The sequence below is a fragment of the Typopeltis vanoorti genome, chromosome 9 (genome assembly GCF_054136105.1).
Source record: "Typopeltis vanoorti isolate ZY-2024b chromosome 9, IOZ_Tvanoo_1.0, whole genome shotgun sequence".
Classification (NCBI taxonomy): Eukaryota; Metazoa; Arthropoda; class Arachnida; order Uropygi; family Thelyphonidae; genus Typopeltis; species Typopeltis vanoorti.
This window is the reverse complement of record NC_143557.1, coordinates 30,643,921-30,662,852: the sequence shown is the minus strand read 5'-3', so window position 1 is coordinate 30,662,852 and position 18,932 is coordinate 30,643,921. Positions and strand designations below refer to the sequence as shown.

Below are 18,932 nucleotides of genomic sequence, written 5' to 3'. Positions count from 1 at the left end.
CCACATGGATAAAACAGATAATTTTGTGCAGACATATTCTTTGTCAGAGGATGCCAAATCTTGAATCTCCTCTTTTTGGTTTTCTTTGACTCAGAGCTTCCTTGCTCCATTAGATATCATTAATCTGATGTCACTGTGCCTGTAATTCTCAATATCATTCTGATCTCTTTGACTTCCATTCCATGAAGCTTGATTTCTTCCAATCCAACTACCCAAACAGTAGAGTCATCTTCCTTGGAGACCTGAATGTCCACAATTCTCCAACTGAGTCCCTTTTTGCAATTCTTTAATATCATTTGCTGAAATGATATTAACTTAACATAAATATCTTAACATAACAGTGATTCTCAAAAGAAGTTGAAATAGTGTAGTAAACTCATCATTACCATCATCAAATTCCTTGTGTAGAGGCTTAAGTACTGTGAGGACATCATGTGGGTTGATGTCCACACATGATGTCCACACATTGACACACATGATGTCCCAATGCTGTATACAATCTTTAATGGATTGTATACAGCACTCAGACAGGATTAAAACAGAATTTAATACTTCCTGTATTTCGTCTCAGTCACTGAGACATCTTCAGGGATTACAAAAAACTAATGTAACGTATACACAAATACCACACAATACTAAGCCCAACCATGTGGGTGACTCTAAAGTCCTAACTAGGTGGAGCGCCCTCTAAGAGCGGTTGTGGATTGCCTGGAATGTAAGGTGGGATCTCTGATGATAAGTGTTTCCCAAATCTTGGGCAGCTTAATGCAACCGTATTTATTAAGATTTGGTTGATTTCTGAGAGCTGCTGCTGATTCTAAAAATAGTCTCTCTTTTTTTAATTTGCTGTGGTGGACCATGGTGATTTTTTTCCATGAGAACCTGTGGGTTGTATCCAAGATATGGTTACTCAGGCCTGACTGACCATAGCGTGGTTGCAGATGTATGACTTGTGTTCCTCCAGGCAGATGGTTGTTGATCTGCCTGTCTGCCCAAAGTACGCCAGCTTACAGGAACAGAGTACTTTATAAACTCCAGGCACTGAGAGAGGAGGGAGCATCTTTTGTAGAACGTATAAGGGTAGCAAGTTTGCGGTGGGGCTTAAATGCTATGTGTAGGTTGTACTTTTTTTAAATCTTGGCTGTTTTTTCCAATGTGCCACAGATGTAGGGAATGGTGATGGTATTTCTAAACTCTTTCTGAAGAGAAGACCGGGGAATGGGGGAGGAACTGATTATTTTTTTAATACTGTGATCACTGTAGCCATTGGAGAGGAAAGTGTTGTGTATGAGGTCGAGCTCAGTTGTAAGGGCGGTTCCACTGGAACAAACATTGTAGGTTCTCTTGGTTAGAGTTTTATTAATGACATATTGTCATTAATAATCCCTTCGACTATCGGCCGAAGTGGTGTGTTTTCTTTGTGTATTTTTATTAGCCCGTAAATTCTTGGGGAACGAGCGTAGTGCGGAAATAGATTTTTGACCGTATCTTCGGGCCATGTGGTAATTGACTTAAGTAGTTTCTCTGTTTTCTTTTTTATTATATTGGTTAGGTTGTAGTTAATGAGTTGGTATGTATTATTGTCCAAGTCTAGCAGATTCATTTTTTCTAAATAAATGGTTTGGTTTAAAATAATGGTGCCACTTCCTTTATCGGCTCTAGTTATTATGCTGTTTGGATTTGATTTTAATGATTTTACAGCTGTTAATTCGTGTTTTGTTAAGTTGCTTGTTATTATTTTGTTATGGTTTAAAATGTTGGCGGTTTCTAAAAATATTTTGTCTGCTATGTTATTTGGGATGAATCTTAAGCCTTTTTCAATATTACACATAAATTCCAATTTGTTTATTAATCTGCATGCTACGGCAAAATTTAGACCTTTTTAAGTACCGAGAGTTCATCTTTGTTTAAAGCGTGGTTGGATAGGTTCACTACGTTACCGTTAACTGCAGGCAATTGGTGGCTCCTGTTGTTTCTTGATTCTGGTATACGTTGCTAGCTCAGTAAATAACTATAGAGAGGGGCTTATCCTATGATCTAATAAAGCTGATCAGATGATTTGTGAGAGTGTGGCAGGAATAGATGTGGAGGAGCAAAAATCTTGTACAATTTATTATCATCATCATCAAATTCCTGACATGTGCCCTCAAGTGGTAACAGAATATGATAGTAAAGTAAACCCTCGATTGAACAGACTTTGGATTTAACGGACAAAATTTCCTATCTGTATGCCACATGTGAAAATTAACATCCTGCTAATTTTAAAATGCTTTTAACCAAAATTTGCTTATAATTAAATTAACAGGTTATTTTTTGTTATTAATTTCCTGTTTTTTTTAACAAATTTTGGCGAATAGGCCATCATATGTTGGAAAAACAGTGTAGTAATTTAGCTTATATAAATAAGTCACCGCTCATAAAACATGTTCGGCAAATGATTAGGACATGATCACACCAATTGCACCGTAATTGGTTCTTTTGTTGTGTGGCGTGACTTTCTGTGACAGTTTTATTACACACATTTTCGTAATTTTAGGGAGTTAATTTTAAAAAAACAGCAGAATTCAAAAGTTCAAAAAAAAAAAAAAAAAAAAACTTGATAGTTTTTCAAAGCAGGATTACCTAAACCAAAGTTAAACAAAATGTTATAAATGGTTCTAGGAAAATTCGGCATAAACATTTTCACCATAGGAAACCTTGCCATAAGACATTTTGCCATAATTTTTTTAAATAATCAGTGGATGATAAAGGGTATTATAAAATCATTAAAAAGGCAAATCTTTATTAAAGTTTTGTCATTGCAAATTAAAACAGATGCTGCATAAATAATTAACTTTTTGCTGCTGATTGTATCGAAGCACTTGTCGTGAAGTCTTGTATTAACATCGTTATACTTTTTCTTCATTTCTGCTATGTCTCCTTGGTCTATGTCACTTTTTCTTCTTCGCTAAACTCTCTTCCCTCATCAACTTAGCTATGAGTTTCCAGATACTTGGATGCATATTGGTAAGAGCTTTCCATTTCACTGTGGAACCCTTCTATACTGTTGTTTGTTCTTGGCATATTATAAGTTCTTTCAACAACATTCCACAATTCTGTAGGGAATGTCAACACCATTCTTCGCCTTCGCAAGCCACGGCTCCTGTTCTCCTCCTATGTAGTGGTTTTCAAAGTAAGATCCAAATTCTTGGGGAAAATCATCATCATCAATCAATTCAACAAATCCATCAATAACATCGCTCACTAGAAGAAATGAGAATGCCATGAAGCATTTAATTTTCATATTGAATTCAGCATCTGTTTGATAGCTTAACTATCACATTTCCAATACGTTTTTTCACCACATTTTTGACCAGTGTCAACAATTTTGCGTTAAATATTTTGTGCCATATGAAATAAACAACCTGTTATAGTTGTTGATATAAATATATTAGAAAAAGTATTGGTAGTTGCTTTGTCAAAGTCAACCATTAATGTTTCAGGAAGCCCTTTAAGGCACTGAATATTCTGTTGTAAGTTAATTAGTTAATTCTGATTTGTCAGGAAGCAAAGCAAAAAGACATCGGATGCTAATACTTCCTATTACTATATGTAGCATGAATAACTGATGATATATATTTGGGCTGCATTTAAAAGTACTGTCACATGCCCAACCCTTATTGTTTTCAAGGTCATCTAATCCAGCTTACGTACCAAGCACTAAAATTCTCTCTTTATCATCTTCACCACTATCATATAATAAAAACTGCTCACCATTTTCTAGAACTTTATACCTATCTGGAATTATATATCCACTTCTTCCAATTGGGTTAAAGGGTGCTTGGCCTTTCTTTTGCCTCCAGCCTCTAATATTGCAAGACAAATTTGCTAAAGACTTCATCAGAGATGAACTGACAGGTTTCTAACCTGTGAGTTAGAAAGCTTAATTTTAAAGAAATTACCTTCCTTACTGATTGGTAATCAATAAGGTAAATTACTGATTGGTTGGTTGGCAAGGTCTGCAGATTGTTAATTTTTTACGGTGAAAATGTTTATGGCGAGTCTTCTGGCTATGGTTATAAGCACCTCATCCCAATATGAATGTGGCAAATTATTAAGTTTTCCTTGCATTTAAATATGGGAGGAGGGGCATAAAAATTGTTAGTTTTGTTTTTTATAATGTATGAAATGGGAAAAAAAAAACCTACAGAGCCACCAGTGATCTCAAAATGGAAATGAATTGAAAGTAGACATTAAAGAGTAGAAATGTTGTATCAAGCATGTACCATCAGGATACCAAGAGTTAAAATTCAAGTTCATTTTAACTTTTATGATGTGCAACACCCAAAGGTATACAGATCAATCAATGACCTAGGAAAATACAGTTTTCCATAACATAACATGACTTGTTAGTGATAAAACTCACAATATGTTATGGAAAACTGTATTTTTCTTGGTCACTGATTGATCTGTAATACCTTTGATTGTCACACATTATACAGAGTCCATCAAAAAACATATAACCACTTCAGCAAAAGAAAAACCTGTATAAAAATTATAACACTAAATTTATACAGACATCAAGGGATGAATACAAGTTACCTTTGACTTCTATAATTACACAAAGTGCTCAAAGTGGTTACCATTAGCATCCAGACACTTACTATTACGGCAAACTACTACTTAGGTAATATTGGCCAAAGTGTCCAGTGGGATTGCTGCGCATGCAATTTCCAAGGGTTTATATCAGAACGTGAGGGGGAACTGAACTACACCTTTTAGTCCTATCCATTGTCCCTGCAAACTCTCATTGAGGTAAGCTCTCATGTCTCAGTGGTAGTGTGTTGGTGTGCCATCTTGTTGGAAGAGAAATTGATCATTTCCATGAAGTTCATGAATGGCAGGTAAAATGGATGTGCATAGCATGTCTAGGTACATTTGACCAGTAACATTACCTTCAAAGGAGAATGGTATATTTTTAGTTTTTCATTAAGTATTCTGCTATATATTTTGTATCATGTATTCAATAAACTAATACCTCTGTAGTTAGCAGGTTTTATTTTATCTCCTTTTTTAAATATAGGTATTACTGTGCTTGTATTCCATTCTATTGGTATTTGTCCATTTGTATATATTTTATTTAAAAATTTTAGTAAGCTTTGATGAAATTTTTTTCCAGCAAATTTATACAGTTTGGAGTTTATCCCATCTTCTCCTGCTGATTTGCCATTTTTTATTTTATTTAGGTTGTCCTTTAATTCATTCATTATTATCATAAGGTATTTTGTAAGTTTCTGGTGTAATTATTTTTGATGCCAGTATTATCCGTCCAAAGATCTGTAAAGTAATCCAAGAATTCTTTTATATCTGCACTCATGTGTTTTAGCATTTTGTACTCATTGAGTCTTATTTTGTATATGTCATTTTCTGGATATGATACACATTTTTCCAGCTTTCTCTGTGTCTCTTTCTGGTTTCTCTTTTGGCTATTGCTCGTCTTTTTTTTATATTCAATTTCATCTTCTTGTTTTTTGCTACTTAACCATCTTTTAAAAGCTAACTTTTTATTTTCAGTTATTGTTTTTATTTCATTGTCCCATATATGTAATTTTTTATTTTTATGATATTTGTGTGTTCCTAGACTTTCATATGCTGGTGATGCGATCATTTCTTTTATATTATTCCATTCTTTCTCAATGTCTTCATTTTCTTGTATTTTTTCTAAGTAGTTATTAATCCTCTGTTGGTATAAATTCCTTATTCTTGAATCATTTAGTAGTCTTACTTTGTAATTAGGTTTTGTTTCTCTAGTTTGTTTATTTTTTTGTATTTTTTGTAGCCAGTTTGGTGAAAATCTTAGTTTTGCCTGTATAAATAGTGATCTGTGTCAATTTCTAGCCCTCTTCTAACTTTAACGTCTAGGAAGAGGTTTGCTGCTTTTTCATTTGCTATAAAGTAGTCTATTATTGATTTTTGTCCTCTTGCACACCACGTATATTTATGTATATATTTTTATGTTTTTAAAATGTATTCATTATTTTTAAATTATTATATATTGTATAATCAATGAGTCACTTTCCATTTTTGTTTACTGTTGGTTCTCCAAATTTTTGTATATTATTGTTAATTTTTTTTATTCCCATTCTGGCATTAAGATCTCCGGCTATAATTATATGGTCTGTTTTCTTTAATTTTTCATATATTCCTTGTAACTCTATGTAAAAGTAATAATTTTTTTCTTCTTTTCCTTCTTCAGGGGCATACACTTCAACAACTGTTAAATTTTCTTTATTTCATTTTAATCACACTTCTAATATGCTTTCATTCTGGTATGTATAATGAGTTATTTTTGCTTTAATTGATTTATGGATCCAAATCGTTACACCAGCTTTTGCATGTATTTGTTTGTCCATCCCACTATATATGATATTGTAGTTAGCTGTTTCTTTTGTGCTATATTTTCATCATTTAAAATTTTATCTAATTCTTCTTCTTTATGTGCTATGTTTCTAATGTTCCATGTAGCATATGTCATCATGTTTTTCTTTTTCCAAAGTTTCTTAACCTTTTCCAGTTTGCGGTCGTTTCCCATGTCTTCTGTCCGGTTTGGATTTTGTTGAGACTTGAAAGTAATATGTGTTTCCCTATATCAAATGACTAGCATGACTATAGGTATCCTAGTATTCAACTTCTCCACTGTATAGAACCCCACCAATTAATCAGCAACCAGTGGCGTTATTCCAGAAGTCAAGATACATAGCTGACTTCATAGCATACATTACCCACTAATGAACACATGCCATGGAAAGATTCAGAGAAAGGTTGACTTTTTTAGTACTTTTGACTGTGTTTGGCATCAAGGCCTGCTAAACAAATTGCCATTATGTAGTCTACCTGCTACTCTCTGTAATTAGTTAGCCATCTTTCTCTTTGGTCATTCACTACATGTCATGGTTGATGGCTTCCTTTCTTCGAACTTCACCACCAATGCAGGAGTGCCTCAGGAAGATTGCAGCCAAATAGAGCACCTCTTTAGTGGAGTTGGAAGAACAACAACTTATTGCACCCTTCAATTCGAAAAGATCTTATCTCGGTTCGCATTGTGACAAGAGGAATCTTTATATGAGCTCTTTCAATTGAAGGTGAGTTAGCTGATCACATATGGTGGTAATAGTAGGATGTTCCCTCCCAAAAACTCAGGTTTTTCATTCTGCATACTGGCAAATCGACCATCAGAACACACACACACACACACACAATTTATTGACCAAAAATACTGTTGCTGGTGTTGATGGATGGTAGATGGCATTGGTTGTAGTTGTGTGTAGTAGGAGAATTAAGTATTAAGGGAGATGTTGAGATGTGTGGAGTATAGTGCCCGTGGTGGTGTCATGTAATAATAATAATAATAATAATAATATTCACAGCTTTGTATACATATGTATTTTTCTGATGATGATCTCAATACAGAAGTCGAAATGTCAAATGTTGCTTTCCTGATATTAAATAAAGTAATTATTTTAACATGTGTTGTGTCTCCCTGAATTCTTAACCTTGAATGCTGACCACCGTGTAACCTTAAAAGAAAGATTTGTAAATGATAGTTCACTCTGTTCATCCTGCTCATTTGACAGACCATGCAGTGTTCAGACATCCCAAGCTGCCAGATCATCTACAACCACTGCCTTAATCATTGATTTACATAACCACCCTTCAATGGGACGAGGACAATCGGGTCACCTTAAGTGGTACTAAAATTCATTCTCGCCTTTTCTCTCATAAGAGAAATCTCACCTCAATATACAAATCATTAAACAGGATCAAATCACTCTGCTTGGACTATCAATTACTGCCAGTCTTTCCTGGCATAAACACATCACATCAATAGCATCCTCAGCATCCAAAAAAACTAGTTCGGAAGAAATATTGGGTAGACATGAAAAGGAGATTTAGATTAAAAATTATTATTATTTAGGACCTCCATGGAGTCACAAAACTCATTGTGGGAGGCCCATACTAGACAACACAAAGTCTATCATATCATATCACTACTTGAACTCATTCACCATTTGTGCTCTCACCACGATATCAAGCAATGCATTCCACAGTTCAACCATTCCTCACCCTCTTGCTCATGATGTCCTTTTGCAACTTCCAGTGATGGCCCCCTTCTCCTCACTCTGTCCTCTTGTTCTGCCATATGAATGAGCTCCCTACTGTCAACCCTGCAACTACCTCTAAACAGTTCTCAGTCATATCACCTCCCCTTCTATCTACTAGACTTTGCATTCAACATTCTTTCAGTTCTATCCTCTACAGCCTTGATATCATTTTTGTTATCCATCTGTGCTGCCTAAACAACTGACTTTTGGCCAGATGGCATCGCATGATAAACCTGTGTTTGAGGAGCACCAAAAGCTAAATTGTTTAGTTTACAAAAAAAATAGCGATATTAGTTAAAAATTGTGTTAGAATTAGATTGTATTTTGGTGATAATTAGATTTAAGTTAAAAGGTTTATTTAAATATAGTCAATATAGTCTTTCTGCACAGTAAGTTATATGGTGTAGCACATGATGCCAATGCAAAGCAGAGCAATGGCATCCAATGGTTAAACAATGGCATCATGGTTTAAAGATTTCAACCAGAGGGACTTTGTACAGTGCAATGTCTGTGAGATGTGCATTACTCAAGACAAATGGACTTTTGTTTGAAAGTGATAGTGGTGGGAGAGTGTGCTGAAAATGCTACGAAAGCAAGGATCAGGAGTGTTCATCAGGTTGCAAGATTGAAATGGTGGATGAAACAGAGAAGATGTGAATTTAGCACTCATGTAAAATTCGTGATTTTTGTAGGTTTTATTGTGTTTTTTCCTTAGAAAATTAGTGTTTTCTAGTATATTAGTGTAGATTTTAGTGTTTTTAGTATTTTATAACATATTTTTGTTAAGATATTTCAACAGTTAAAAATTTAAAAACATCAAAAATACACAAGAAAAGTAATACTAAGAAGAGCACTGCAGGCGAGAACAAGAAGGCTAGCCCCACTAACGAGGTTATTGGAGATGTGGAGGAGGTTAATGAAAATGAATGAACCTCCAAAATAGCAAAATTGAAGCAGCTCATCAGACAAGCAATGTGTGAATTACAAAAAGTTGAGAGGCATTTAAATGAAAATTTAAGAGGAAAAATTAAAGAGGAAATGAAAATTAAGTAGCAAAATAAGAAAACAACAAAGCATGGAAACAGGTAAGTCAGGTAAGTGACATCAGTATAAAGAAAGAAGTTATTTAGTATGGTGACTCTATAATAAAACATGCTATTGATGAGTGAGTTATGACTTCGAGTTTTCCTTCAGTGAAAATTAACAATTAGCAATTCCAAAACAAAAGAAAAGTAAACAAAATTATAATGTAGTAGGTCATGAAAGGGTTGTTGGAAAAGGTTAGAGTGAAGGATGAGAAAGTGAAAATCATCAGTATTTTACCTCGATATGGTAAAAATGAATTTAGAAGAAGGGGCTATGATGGCAGATGATTCAATGGATAGGCTGTGTAGAAGGAATGGATGCGAGTTTTTGGATGTGGGGAGTGAGTTTGAGGGAAATTTGGATTTATATAAGAGGGATGGCCTACACCTGAATGTGTTTGGTACCAGGAGTCTAGAAAAACTAATAACTGGTATGAGACCTAATACAGAGAGTCAAGGAAACTAAATTATAAAAGGCAGAATGGCGAGAATGCGAGTGTAAGATCGACAATATGATGGGAATAGGCTTTGTCATGGAAATGTTGACGAGGAGAGAACGATTTCGACTTTGAGTTCATCCAATTTGGACCCATCAAATGTGTGCAGAGATGTCTACATGTGTAAAGCACTAGAGAATAATAGAGATCTGCAAGTTTTGTATACTCTTGTCTGCAGACTGCAGACAAGAGTATACAAAAAAAAAAAAAAAAAAAAAAAAACATGCAAGTAGATTATTATGTTTGTACACAAATGATAGGAGTATCAGAAACAAAGAGGTGGAGTTTGTTGCCTAAGTCAGTATGTTCTGACCTCAGATTGTTGGCATTAGTGAGACCTGGCTACCATAGTCAGATATACTATACTAATTGAGATGCAGCAGAGGTTGTTCAACTAATGTGCCTATTTTGTTAAAAGCTATCAACCTGGTGTAAGCGACATTGAGCTCAATGCTACCTGTTCGCTGGATGAAGAAACTCAGGTGTATGAGGATGAGGTATTAGAGCTGTTGCACAAACTAAATCAGAATTTAGCAATAGGGACTGATGGGATATCAGCATGTGTGCTAAAAAAGTGTTCAGCTGAACTAGCTATTCCTTTGACCAGGCTGTTTAATATGAGTTTCTGAAGTATAGAAGAAGATTGTGGACAGGATACAGGACAGGTGTTTGATGTGGAGCACAATGTTTGAGTACAATTGGAGAGATGCCATCAGGACCAGAAGACTTTTAATGTACAAGTTGTTTGGTATTTTTTTGATTTGGCATATATATCTTCTGCCATATTCTGTCACACTTAGTATGTGTATTGTGTTATCTCAGGTAATATGAGACTATGAAGTATAATTGCATATACTGTCTTTCACCAGTTGTACAAACTGAATGTATCAGAAAAATTTGGCTCTTCTCATTTGCTGCTTTACAGTAGTTTGATCCGTTTACTAGTTTCTGAATAACAATAATTTATTTTTATCATGTCAGGTGATAAGTGTCTTGAGATTACAAAATCTTTCCATTTATCATTTATTTGAACATTGAAATCACTTATTAAATTTCTCATTTTGGTGCTGTCCATTCAGTATATTAATCTCTCAATATTGGATTCACTTTTGCTTAAAAATTAATTTTCAGAGATATCTGTTTATTAAATGATTATGATTATGAGTCGAAGAGAAAATGATATAAGGGCTAGGGCGTACCCCTTAAGCGACGCGCAGCCACATCGCCCTACAGCTGTGAGAAGTGGACGAGGGCTACCGCATCAAGGGCGGGTGCGGTTAAAGAAGCGAGCCCAGCAGGTGGAGAGGATGTTGCGAGTGGGAACACTGAATGTTGGAAGCATGACTGGAAGGGGAAGAGAGGTGGCAGACATGATGAGGAAGAGGAAGTTGGACATTTTATGTGTGCAGGAGACAAGGTGGAAAGGGGGAAAGGCAAAGGAACTGGGAGATGGATATAAATTGTTCTACTCTGGAGCGAATAACGAGGGAAGAAATGGTGTAGGAATTGTGGTGTGTGGCAGAATGAAGGGTGAAGTACTGGACGTGGGTAGAAGGAACGACAGGATCATGCGAATGAAATTGGGTCTTGGAGAAGAGCGGGTGGTCGTATTATGTGTATATGCCCCGCAAGTTGGTTGTACAGCAGAGGAAAAAGATGAGTTCTGGAACGTGTTAGATGAAGAAATGAGGGAATTGGAAGAAAATGAGATGGTGATTGTCGGAGGAGACTTGAACGGGCACATAGGAAGACAGAATAGAGACTGTGAAAGGGTGCATGGTGGCCACGGAGTGGGAATGATGAACCAGGAAGGAGAGAGGGTTGTGGACTTTGCAGTAGCGTTTGATCTGGCAATTGTGAACTCGTTTTTCTTCAAGAGGGAAGAACATTTGATAACATTTAGAAGTGGTAACAACAGCTCACAAATTGACTACATTTTGACTAGAAGAAAACATCTTAAGGTTGTGACAAATTGTAAGGTAATTCCAACAGATCAAGTAGCACAACAACACCGACTGCTGTGCGCAGACTTTAAATTAAGATCAAAGATAAGAACTTCTGGTTGCCATGGGATGAAGACAATTAAGTGGTTTCGCTTAAAAGAAGAGAGTGTGAGGAATCGTTTTAGGGAGAGAGTGTTAGAGAGGATTTCGGATGGACTGGAAAGTGTACAAGATTGGTGGAAACATAATTCAAAAGTAATCCTGAGCTGTGCAATCGAGGTGCTTGGTGAGACATCTGGTAAGATTAGAGAGCAGAAGGAGGGTTGGTGGTGGAATAATGATGTACAAGTGGCAGTGACAGCTAAGAGGAAGGCAAAGCAGAAGTGGGATGAGTCAAGAGTGGAAGAGGACAGAGAGGTGTACAAACAGAGAAAGCAAGAAGCCAAGAGAGTTGTGGCACAGGCGAAGACCATGGCATATCAAGATCTGTATGATCAATTAGAAACAAAGGAAGGACAGAGAAAAATTTACCAACTAGCGAAATGTAGAAATAAAGCAGCTAAGGACATCTTACATGTGAGGCAGATCAAAGATGCTGAAGGAAGAGTATTATGGAGGGATGTGGACATAAGAAACAGATGGAAAATATACTTTGAGGGACTTCTGAATGAGGAAAATGCAAGGACTCACAGAGGAGATGGGCAGCCTTCTGAGGGGATGGTGCAGAACATCAGTAGAATGGAAGTGACGGAGGCCATGAAGAGGATGAAGAATGGAAAAGCGGTGGGCCCCGACAGAATTCCAGTGGAGGCATGGAAGGCACTGGGGGAAGAGGGAATTGACCTGCTGTGGGACCTGTTCATGAAAGTTTGCCAACAGGAAAATATACCCGAGGAATGGAGGGAGAGTACTCTTGTTCCCATCTACAAGGGTAAAGGGGATGCACAAGACTGTAAAAATTACAGAGGAATAAAGTTGATGTCCCACACAATGAAGATCCTAGAAAGGGTTCTTGATGGTAGATTGAGGGAGGAGGTGGAGATCGCAAAGGAACAATTTGGCTTCATGCCTGGTAGATCAACAACAGATGCTATCTTTGGGTTACGACAGATGATGGAAAAATATCGAGAGACACAAAGGGAGCTACATCTGGTATTTATTGATCTGGAGAAAGCATACGATAGAGTGCCAAGGCAAGAAGTCTGGAGGTGTCTGAGGGAAAAGAAGGTGCCGGAGAAATATGTCAGGTTGGTGCAGGAAATGTACAGAAATGTGAAGACAAGTGTTCGGACCTGTTTGGGACAGACAGAAAGTTTTCAAGTAACAGTTGGCTTGCATCAAGGGTCAGCATTAAGTCCGTTTCTGTTTAATATTGTGATGGAGGTGGTAACAGAGGAGGTGAGAGAAGATGCACCTTGGACAATGTTGTATGCAGATGACATCTTGCTCTGTGTAGATTCAAGAGAAGAAGCGGAAACTAAACTGGAAAGATGGAGAAAAGTACTGGAAGAGAGAGGTATGAGACTGAGCAGAAGTAAGACAGAGTATATGTGTTGCGCAGTGGGCGGTGGCCAGGAGACAGACCTGGAGCTGGAAGGAAATGTCATCAGGAAGGTGAGAGACTTTAGATACTTAGGTTCGACAGTGGAAGAAGATGGAGGAGGTGAGAAGGAAGTGGGATGCAGGATACAAGCAGGTTGGAGGAACTGGAGGGAGATGGCTGGAGTGTTATGTGATAAGAGGGTGCCGATCAATCTGAAAGGCAAAATTTATAGGACAGTAGTGAGGCCAGCTATGACATATGCTATAGAAACTGTGGCCCTGAGGAAAAATAACATTAGCAGGATGGAAGTAGCAGAGATGAGAATGCTTAGGTGGATGTGCGGTGTGACCAGAAAGGATCATCTGAGAAATGACTATGTCAGGGGAACAGTGAAAGTTACGAACTTAGGAGCGAAAATACAGGAGGCAAGGTTGAGATGGTTTGGTCATGTGATGAGGAGGGAGGACGAATATGTGGGAAGAAGGGTCATGCAGATGGATGTGCAAGGAAGGCGGAAGCGTGGGCGGCCAAAGAAGAGATGGAGGGAGCTGGTAGAAGAGGATTTGAAGATGAAGAATTTGGATGTGGTGACAGCCCAAGACAGGAAGGTGTGGAGGAGACTCATAAGAAACAGTGACCCCACTTAAGTGGGAGAAGCTGCAGAAGAAGAAGAAGAAGAAGATCTGTTTATTAAATATTCTTTTTATTCCTAGGTTTCTTCCTTTCTATTATTTGGACAGCAGTACCCTCCTAAAGTCCCACCTGAGAATTTCCCCTTGGATCTTTTTATAGTTCATGTCTAGCTGTTAATCAGGATGGGCAGCAAAAATTATATTTGCTACTTCATTGTCATTAACAAAATGAGAATGCTTTTATTATTATTATTATTATTACCTGACACCTCCAGGGAGTCCAAAGACTCATCGAGGGAGGGCACCTACTCTACAACTCTGTCTCCACCAACGAACAACAACTACACCAACGCCATCTACCACTTGGCCAGCCAGGCTGGCTACAATAAACATCAGTATTACTATACAACATTTTACAAATTCAGTAAAATAAATAAAGACGTGAAATTATTACAAACATCAAATCTCTATGTACAATTTAATCAACAAAGTTTACATTATCTTATTACACATAGCAAGTGCCAATGGTATATAGTTATTAAATCAAAACTAACTATAAGAATTCTATCATACAAAACAATTGTAAAAAGCAAAAGTAATCATAATTGCAAATTATGATTACTTTTCTGTTATCATCACTCCTCTCAGGAATATTCAGATTTTTCAGTAGTAGAATTTTATTTTATTTTATTTTATTTTTTTATGTGACACCTCCAGGGAGTCCAAAGACTCATTTGGGAGGGCACCTACTGAACAGCTCTCCATTTCCACCACTCAATCCACCAACTACAACAAACTGTAACTACCATCATTAGCATCACCTACACCCATGACATGTATTGCCCACCACCAGCACTGTCATTTTCACAGACAAATCACAAACATCCATGCCCATGGTGGAATTCGAAAACCCACAGCCTTTTGGCTGGAGAGCAGACATGCTAACCACTCGGCCAACCAGGCCAGATACCAAACATAATGCTTTTTTTTTTTTTTTTTTTTTTTTCAGAAAGAATGTGTCAGTCTCTCACACCAGTAATAAAAATCTTTGTTGACATAAAGACTTTTTGTAAACATCTATGCAACAGTAAGATTCAAACCCATATTTTTTTGTATACAAAGCAAATATACCATTCTCTTAACTGTCAGCCTGTTCAAAACTTAAAATCTTATTTTATGTATGTAATTATATATATATATATATATTTTTTTTTTTTCTCCTCTCTCAGAGTTCAGCACCATTTTTTAAATGTTTTATTTCAACTTCTAAAGTAAACTTCTTTATTTTCTATTTACAGCCCAAGGCTATTCAGAGCAGTTTGAAAGCACTGAGGTAAAATCATCTTCCTAAGTGATATTTTTCATAATTGAAATACAGCTAGATGATATAAAAATAAACAATAACAAAAGAAACACATTTGCTTTGTCATTAACAAAAAATTGGATAGATATCAGATTTATCACACACACACAATGAGTTTGAAAATGACATTCAAAGTTTCTTATCACCTACCAATTTTGATGGAAACATAAAATTTGGACTAATTAAGGCTTATTTACATTTCACAGAACTGGAACTTCTATGATATCTCCATTGAGAGAAGAGTTGTTTCTGAGTGGGATACTAGGATTTCTCAGCTTGCTTCCGCATTGGACTTTATTATTATTATTATTATTATTATTATTAAGAGAGATCTCCAGGGAGTCAGGGACTCATCATGGGAGGCTACATACTACATGCACCAGCTATCATACTTATTCTTGAATTTATCTACATTGCTTGCACTCACAACACCATTCCAATCATGCACCGTCGTATGAGAGAAAAATCTAGCTCTAACCCCCTTCTTAGTGGCATTCATTCATAGCTTCCAAGGATGTCCTCTTGTACTTTCTCCACTCCATAAATCGAAAAATTCCATCAATTGAAACCCTGTATGACCCTTTCAGAAGTTTGTAAGTCTTATCATAGCACTCCTCTCTCCTGTTTGCTAATGTCTGCAGTCTACAAATTCTCAATCTGTCTTCATAATCGGTATTCCACAATCCTGATATCATTTTTAACATTTTCCTTTGCACTCTTGCCACTATATATCAGAATACAACAGAAACCAGGAAACCAGATCTGTGCACAATAGTCCAGGTAATGATTTATCAATTCCTTGTAAAGAGGTAAAATTACATCCCTATTTTTTATGTTAAAGTTTGTTTCAGCATTGCAATTATCTTTTGAGTTCTATTTGCAATCTTTGCTGCATGGTCTCTGAACTTCAACTTGCTATCTGCTAATACTCCAAGATCCTTAGCCTGATCAGTTACTTCTGGCATAATCCCACCAATATAATATGACACTTGATATCATGCCAAAGTGCATAACTTTGCATTTACTGACATCCATTTTCCCATGCCCACAATTCCAGCCTATTCAAATTATTCTGCAAGTTCTGCATATCAGCAGCATTCCCGATTACCCTACCTATCTTTGCATTATCAGCAAATAGCTGTATGTCACCTGTCAAATCATTACCAATTTACCAATTCTTAGGACCAAAGAATGATTCTTGTGGTACACCAATAATTATCTTTAGTCTTGCAAACTCACATCTCCTGTATACCACTTTTTGATATCTGTCAGTCAGCCATCCTCTTATCCATGCTAATATTCTATAGCCCAAACCCATTTTCTGCAATTTATGCAGCAGTCTGCCATGCTGTATTCTGTCAAAAGCCTTAGCAAAATCCAAAAGTATCATGGTTTATCCATTCCCCCATGTCTAGTTCAAAGGTAACATTGTTATAGAATGTGAGCAAGTTGCTAAAACATGACATTCCCTTAGTAAACCCATGTTCTTCATTGCAAAGTAGAGATTCACTGTCAACATATTTCTGAATGCGAGCCCTGACCACGTTTTCCAAAATCTTCATCACCACTCCTGAACACTAATTGGTCCATAGTTAAATACATTGGTCTTTGCACCACCATTGTGCAATGGAATTACCATACATTCTTTTAATTCCTGCAGAATCTTCCCTGTTCTGAGACTCATATTAAACAGCCTAGTCAAAGGAATAGCCAGTTCAGCTGAACACTATTTTAGCACATGCTGACATCCCATCAGTCCTATTGCTGAATTCTTATTCATACACCTGAGTTTCTTCATCCAGCGAACTGGTAGCAGTGAGCTCAATGTTGCTTACACCAGGTTGATAGCTTTTAACAAAATGGGCGCTGATTAGGTGAACAAGCTCTTCTGCATCTGTTACCCTCACGCCAACTGCATTTAGAATATTTATTCTTTTATGTTCATTCTTTCTTTTACTTGCAGCATATCGATAGAATTCTTATGGGTTGTTTTTAGCATGCAGAGCCAGTTTCTTTTTATACTCAGACTATGCTTTCTGTACAACAGTTATGACTATACTAGCCCACTGCTTATAATTTTCATAACAGACATCATCCTTATGCACATGGTGTTCCTTCCACATCATCCTTTTATTCGAATTTCTTGTTTAATAAGATTACACATCCATTTGACTCCTACCCTATTTATTCTTCGAACTCTTGGGACATATTCTGATATCACATCGTTTAAGTATTGTTTAAATGCTTCCCATGCACTGTCAATATTCTTCCCGTCCAGCAACCAGTCCCATTCCACTGAACTCAGTATACTCCTCAGTTGGTGATAATTTCCCTTTGTTTCAGCATGTAACCTTTTCTGAATGGATCATTGATAAACTTATCACTTCCCAAGTGTGTACAGCATGATCACTGTCACCAACTGGAGACAGAATAGTTACATCTTTAACTGAACACCTTCTGACACTGTTATCAAATCTAAGACTCTTTCACCTCAAGTTTCTTCTGTCACATGTGGCTTGAGGAAATTGTCCCACACCAACTCAATAAATTCCTTTTCATTCTTCTCATGAGATTCTAATGCTACCCAGAGGCGTAGCTAGGATGGGACGGAGGGGGCAGTCCACCCCAGGTGGCACTTTGAACCTTTTTGAACTTTTGCAGTTAATTCTAAAATACAGTCTTGAGAACTCATTTCCAAATATTGTAATACTACTGTGAATTTTCCTCACAATTGCTCTAAGTGTTGCTAGTTGTGAGAGGAGTTTTTCAAAATAAAATTGATTAAGAATTACCTACACTACTATGAAATAGACTTTGTCAATGTCATTGATGATTTTGCTAACAGAAAAGCAAGAAAAATAACATTTTGGAATGTTGAAATTAAAGTTTTACTTCAAAAACAAAGAATGTTTAAGTTTATTTCCCTATACATCTTTTTGACTTTTTAATATTTTTGGTGTGTATTGAGAGAGGTGGCAAACTCAGGGACCACCCTGGGCAGCAAAAGATACACCAGCAGCAGTTAGTATTTGGATAATTAAAGTCTCCCATTGTGATTACTCTTTTTGTGCTCATCTTTTCCATTTGGTAATACATTTCTTCATCCACCAGGTCTGTAACATAACACAACTATGTAATTGATCTTGTTAGATTCCACCTATTCCACCTCACACCAGATGGCTTCAAACTTACTGCCACATGAAATACTGTTAGTAGTAGTACTACAATCATAGGTCTCAACTCTAACCGGATTCAAGTCATCTGATATCATTAGCAGCACACCCCCCTCCTCTCCTCTCTATCCTTCCTAAAAATAGCAAGAAAATAGCAAGTCTGACTTTGTCATATTTCTTCTTACCTGCCACCAAGATCAATTGCTGGGCCTATGTTTTGCATAATGTCAAAATTAGTCAACACTTAAGCTTTGTATATTATGGTTGATTTCAGATTTTTCAATATGTCCCAACATGATGTCAACTCCAAAAATAGAATCCTTTGGAAAGACATGAAGCTCATATGCAAAATTGTTTCAAACATGAATGCATATGCAATGAAAGTATTTAATCTGATTTTTGCAAGTAATGTATGTGTTAAGTTTTGTTTCTGCCTGAACAGATTCCTTTTTGTTATTTTAGCATGTAGTATTTACCATGGACATTGGGCTGGTTGTTGCATTCTCACTTGTTAGAACTGGTATTTAGTCACTGTTTTACTGATGATAGTTGGAA

General features: G+C 36.6%; 1 protein-coding gene across 2 annotated transcripts in view; it reads left to right on the top strand.

The window, feature by feature from the left end:
* Nprl3 (GATOR complex protein Nprl3) overlaps positions 1-18,932 on the top strand; it is a 654,348-nt gene that overhangs the window by 307,400 nt on the left and 328,016 nt on the right. For both annotated transcript variants that reach the window (XM_090398550.1, XM_090398549.1), the window contains exon 8: positions 15,140-15,174. In XM_090398550.1, coding sequence (XP_090254676.1) covers positions 15,140-15,174 — 35 coding nt within the window. The remainder of the gene's footprint in view (positions 1-15,139; positions 15,175-18,932) is intronic.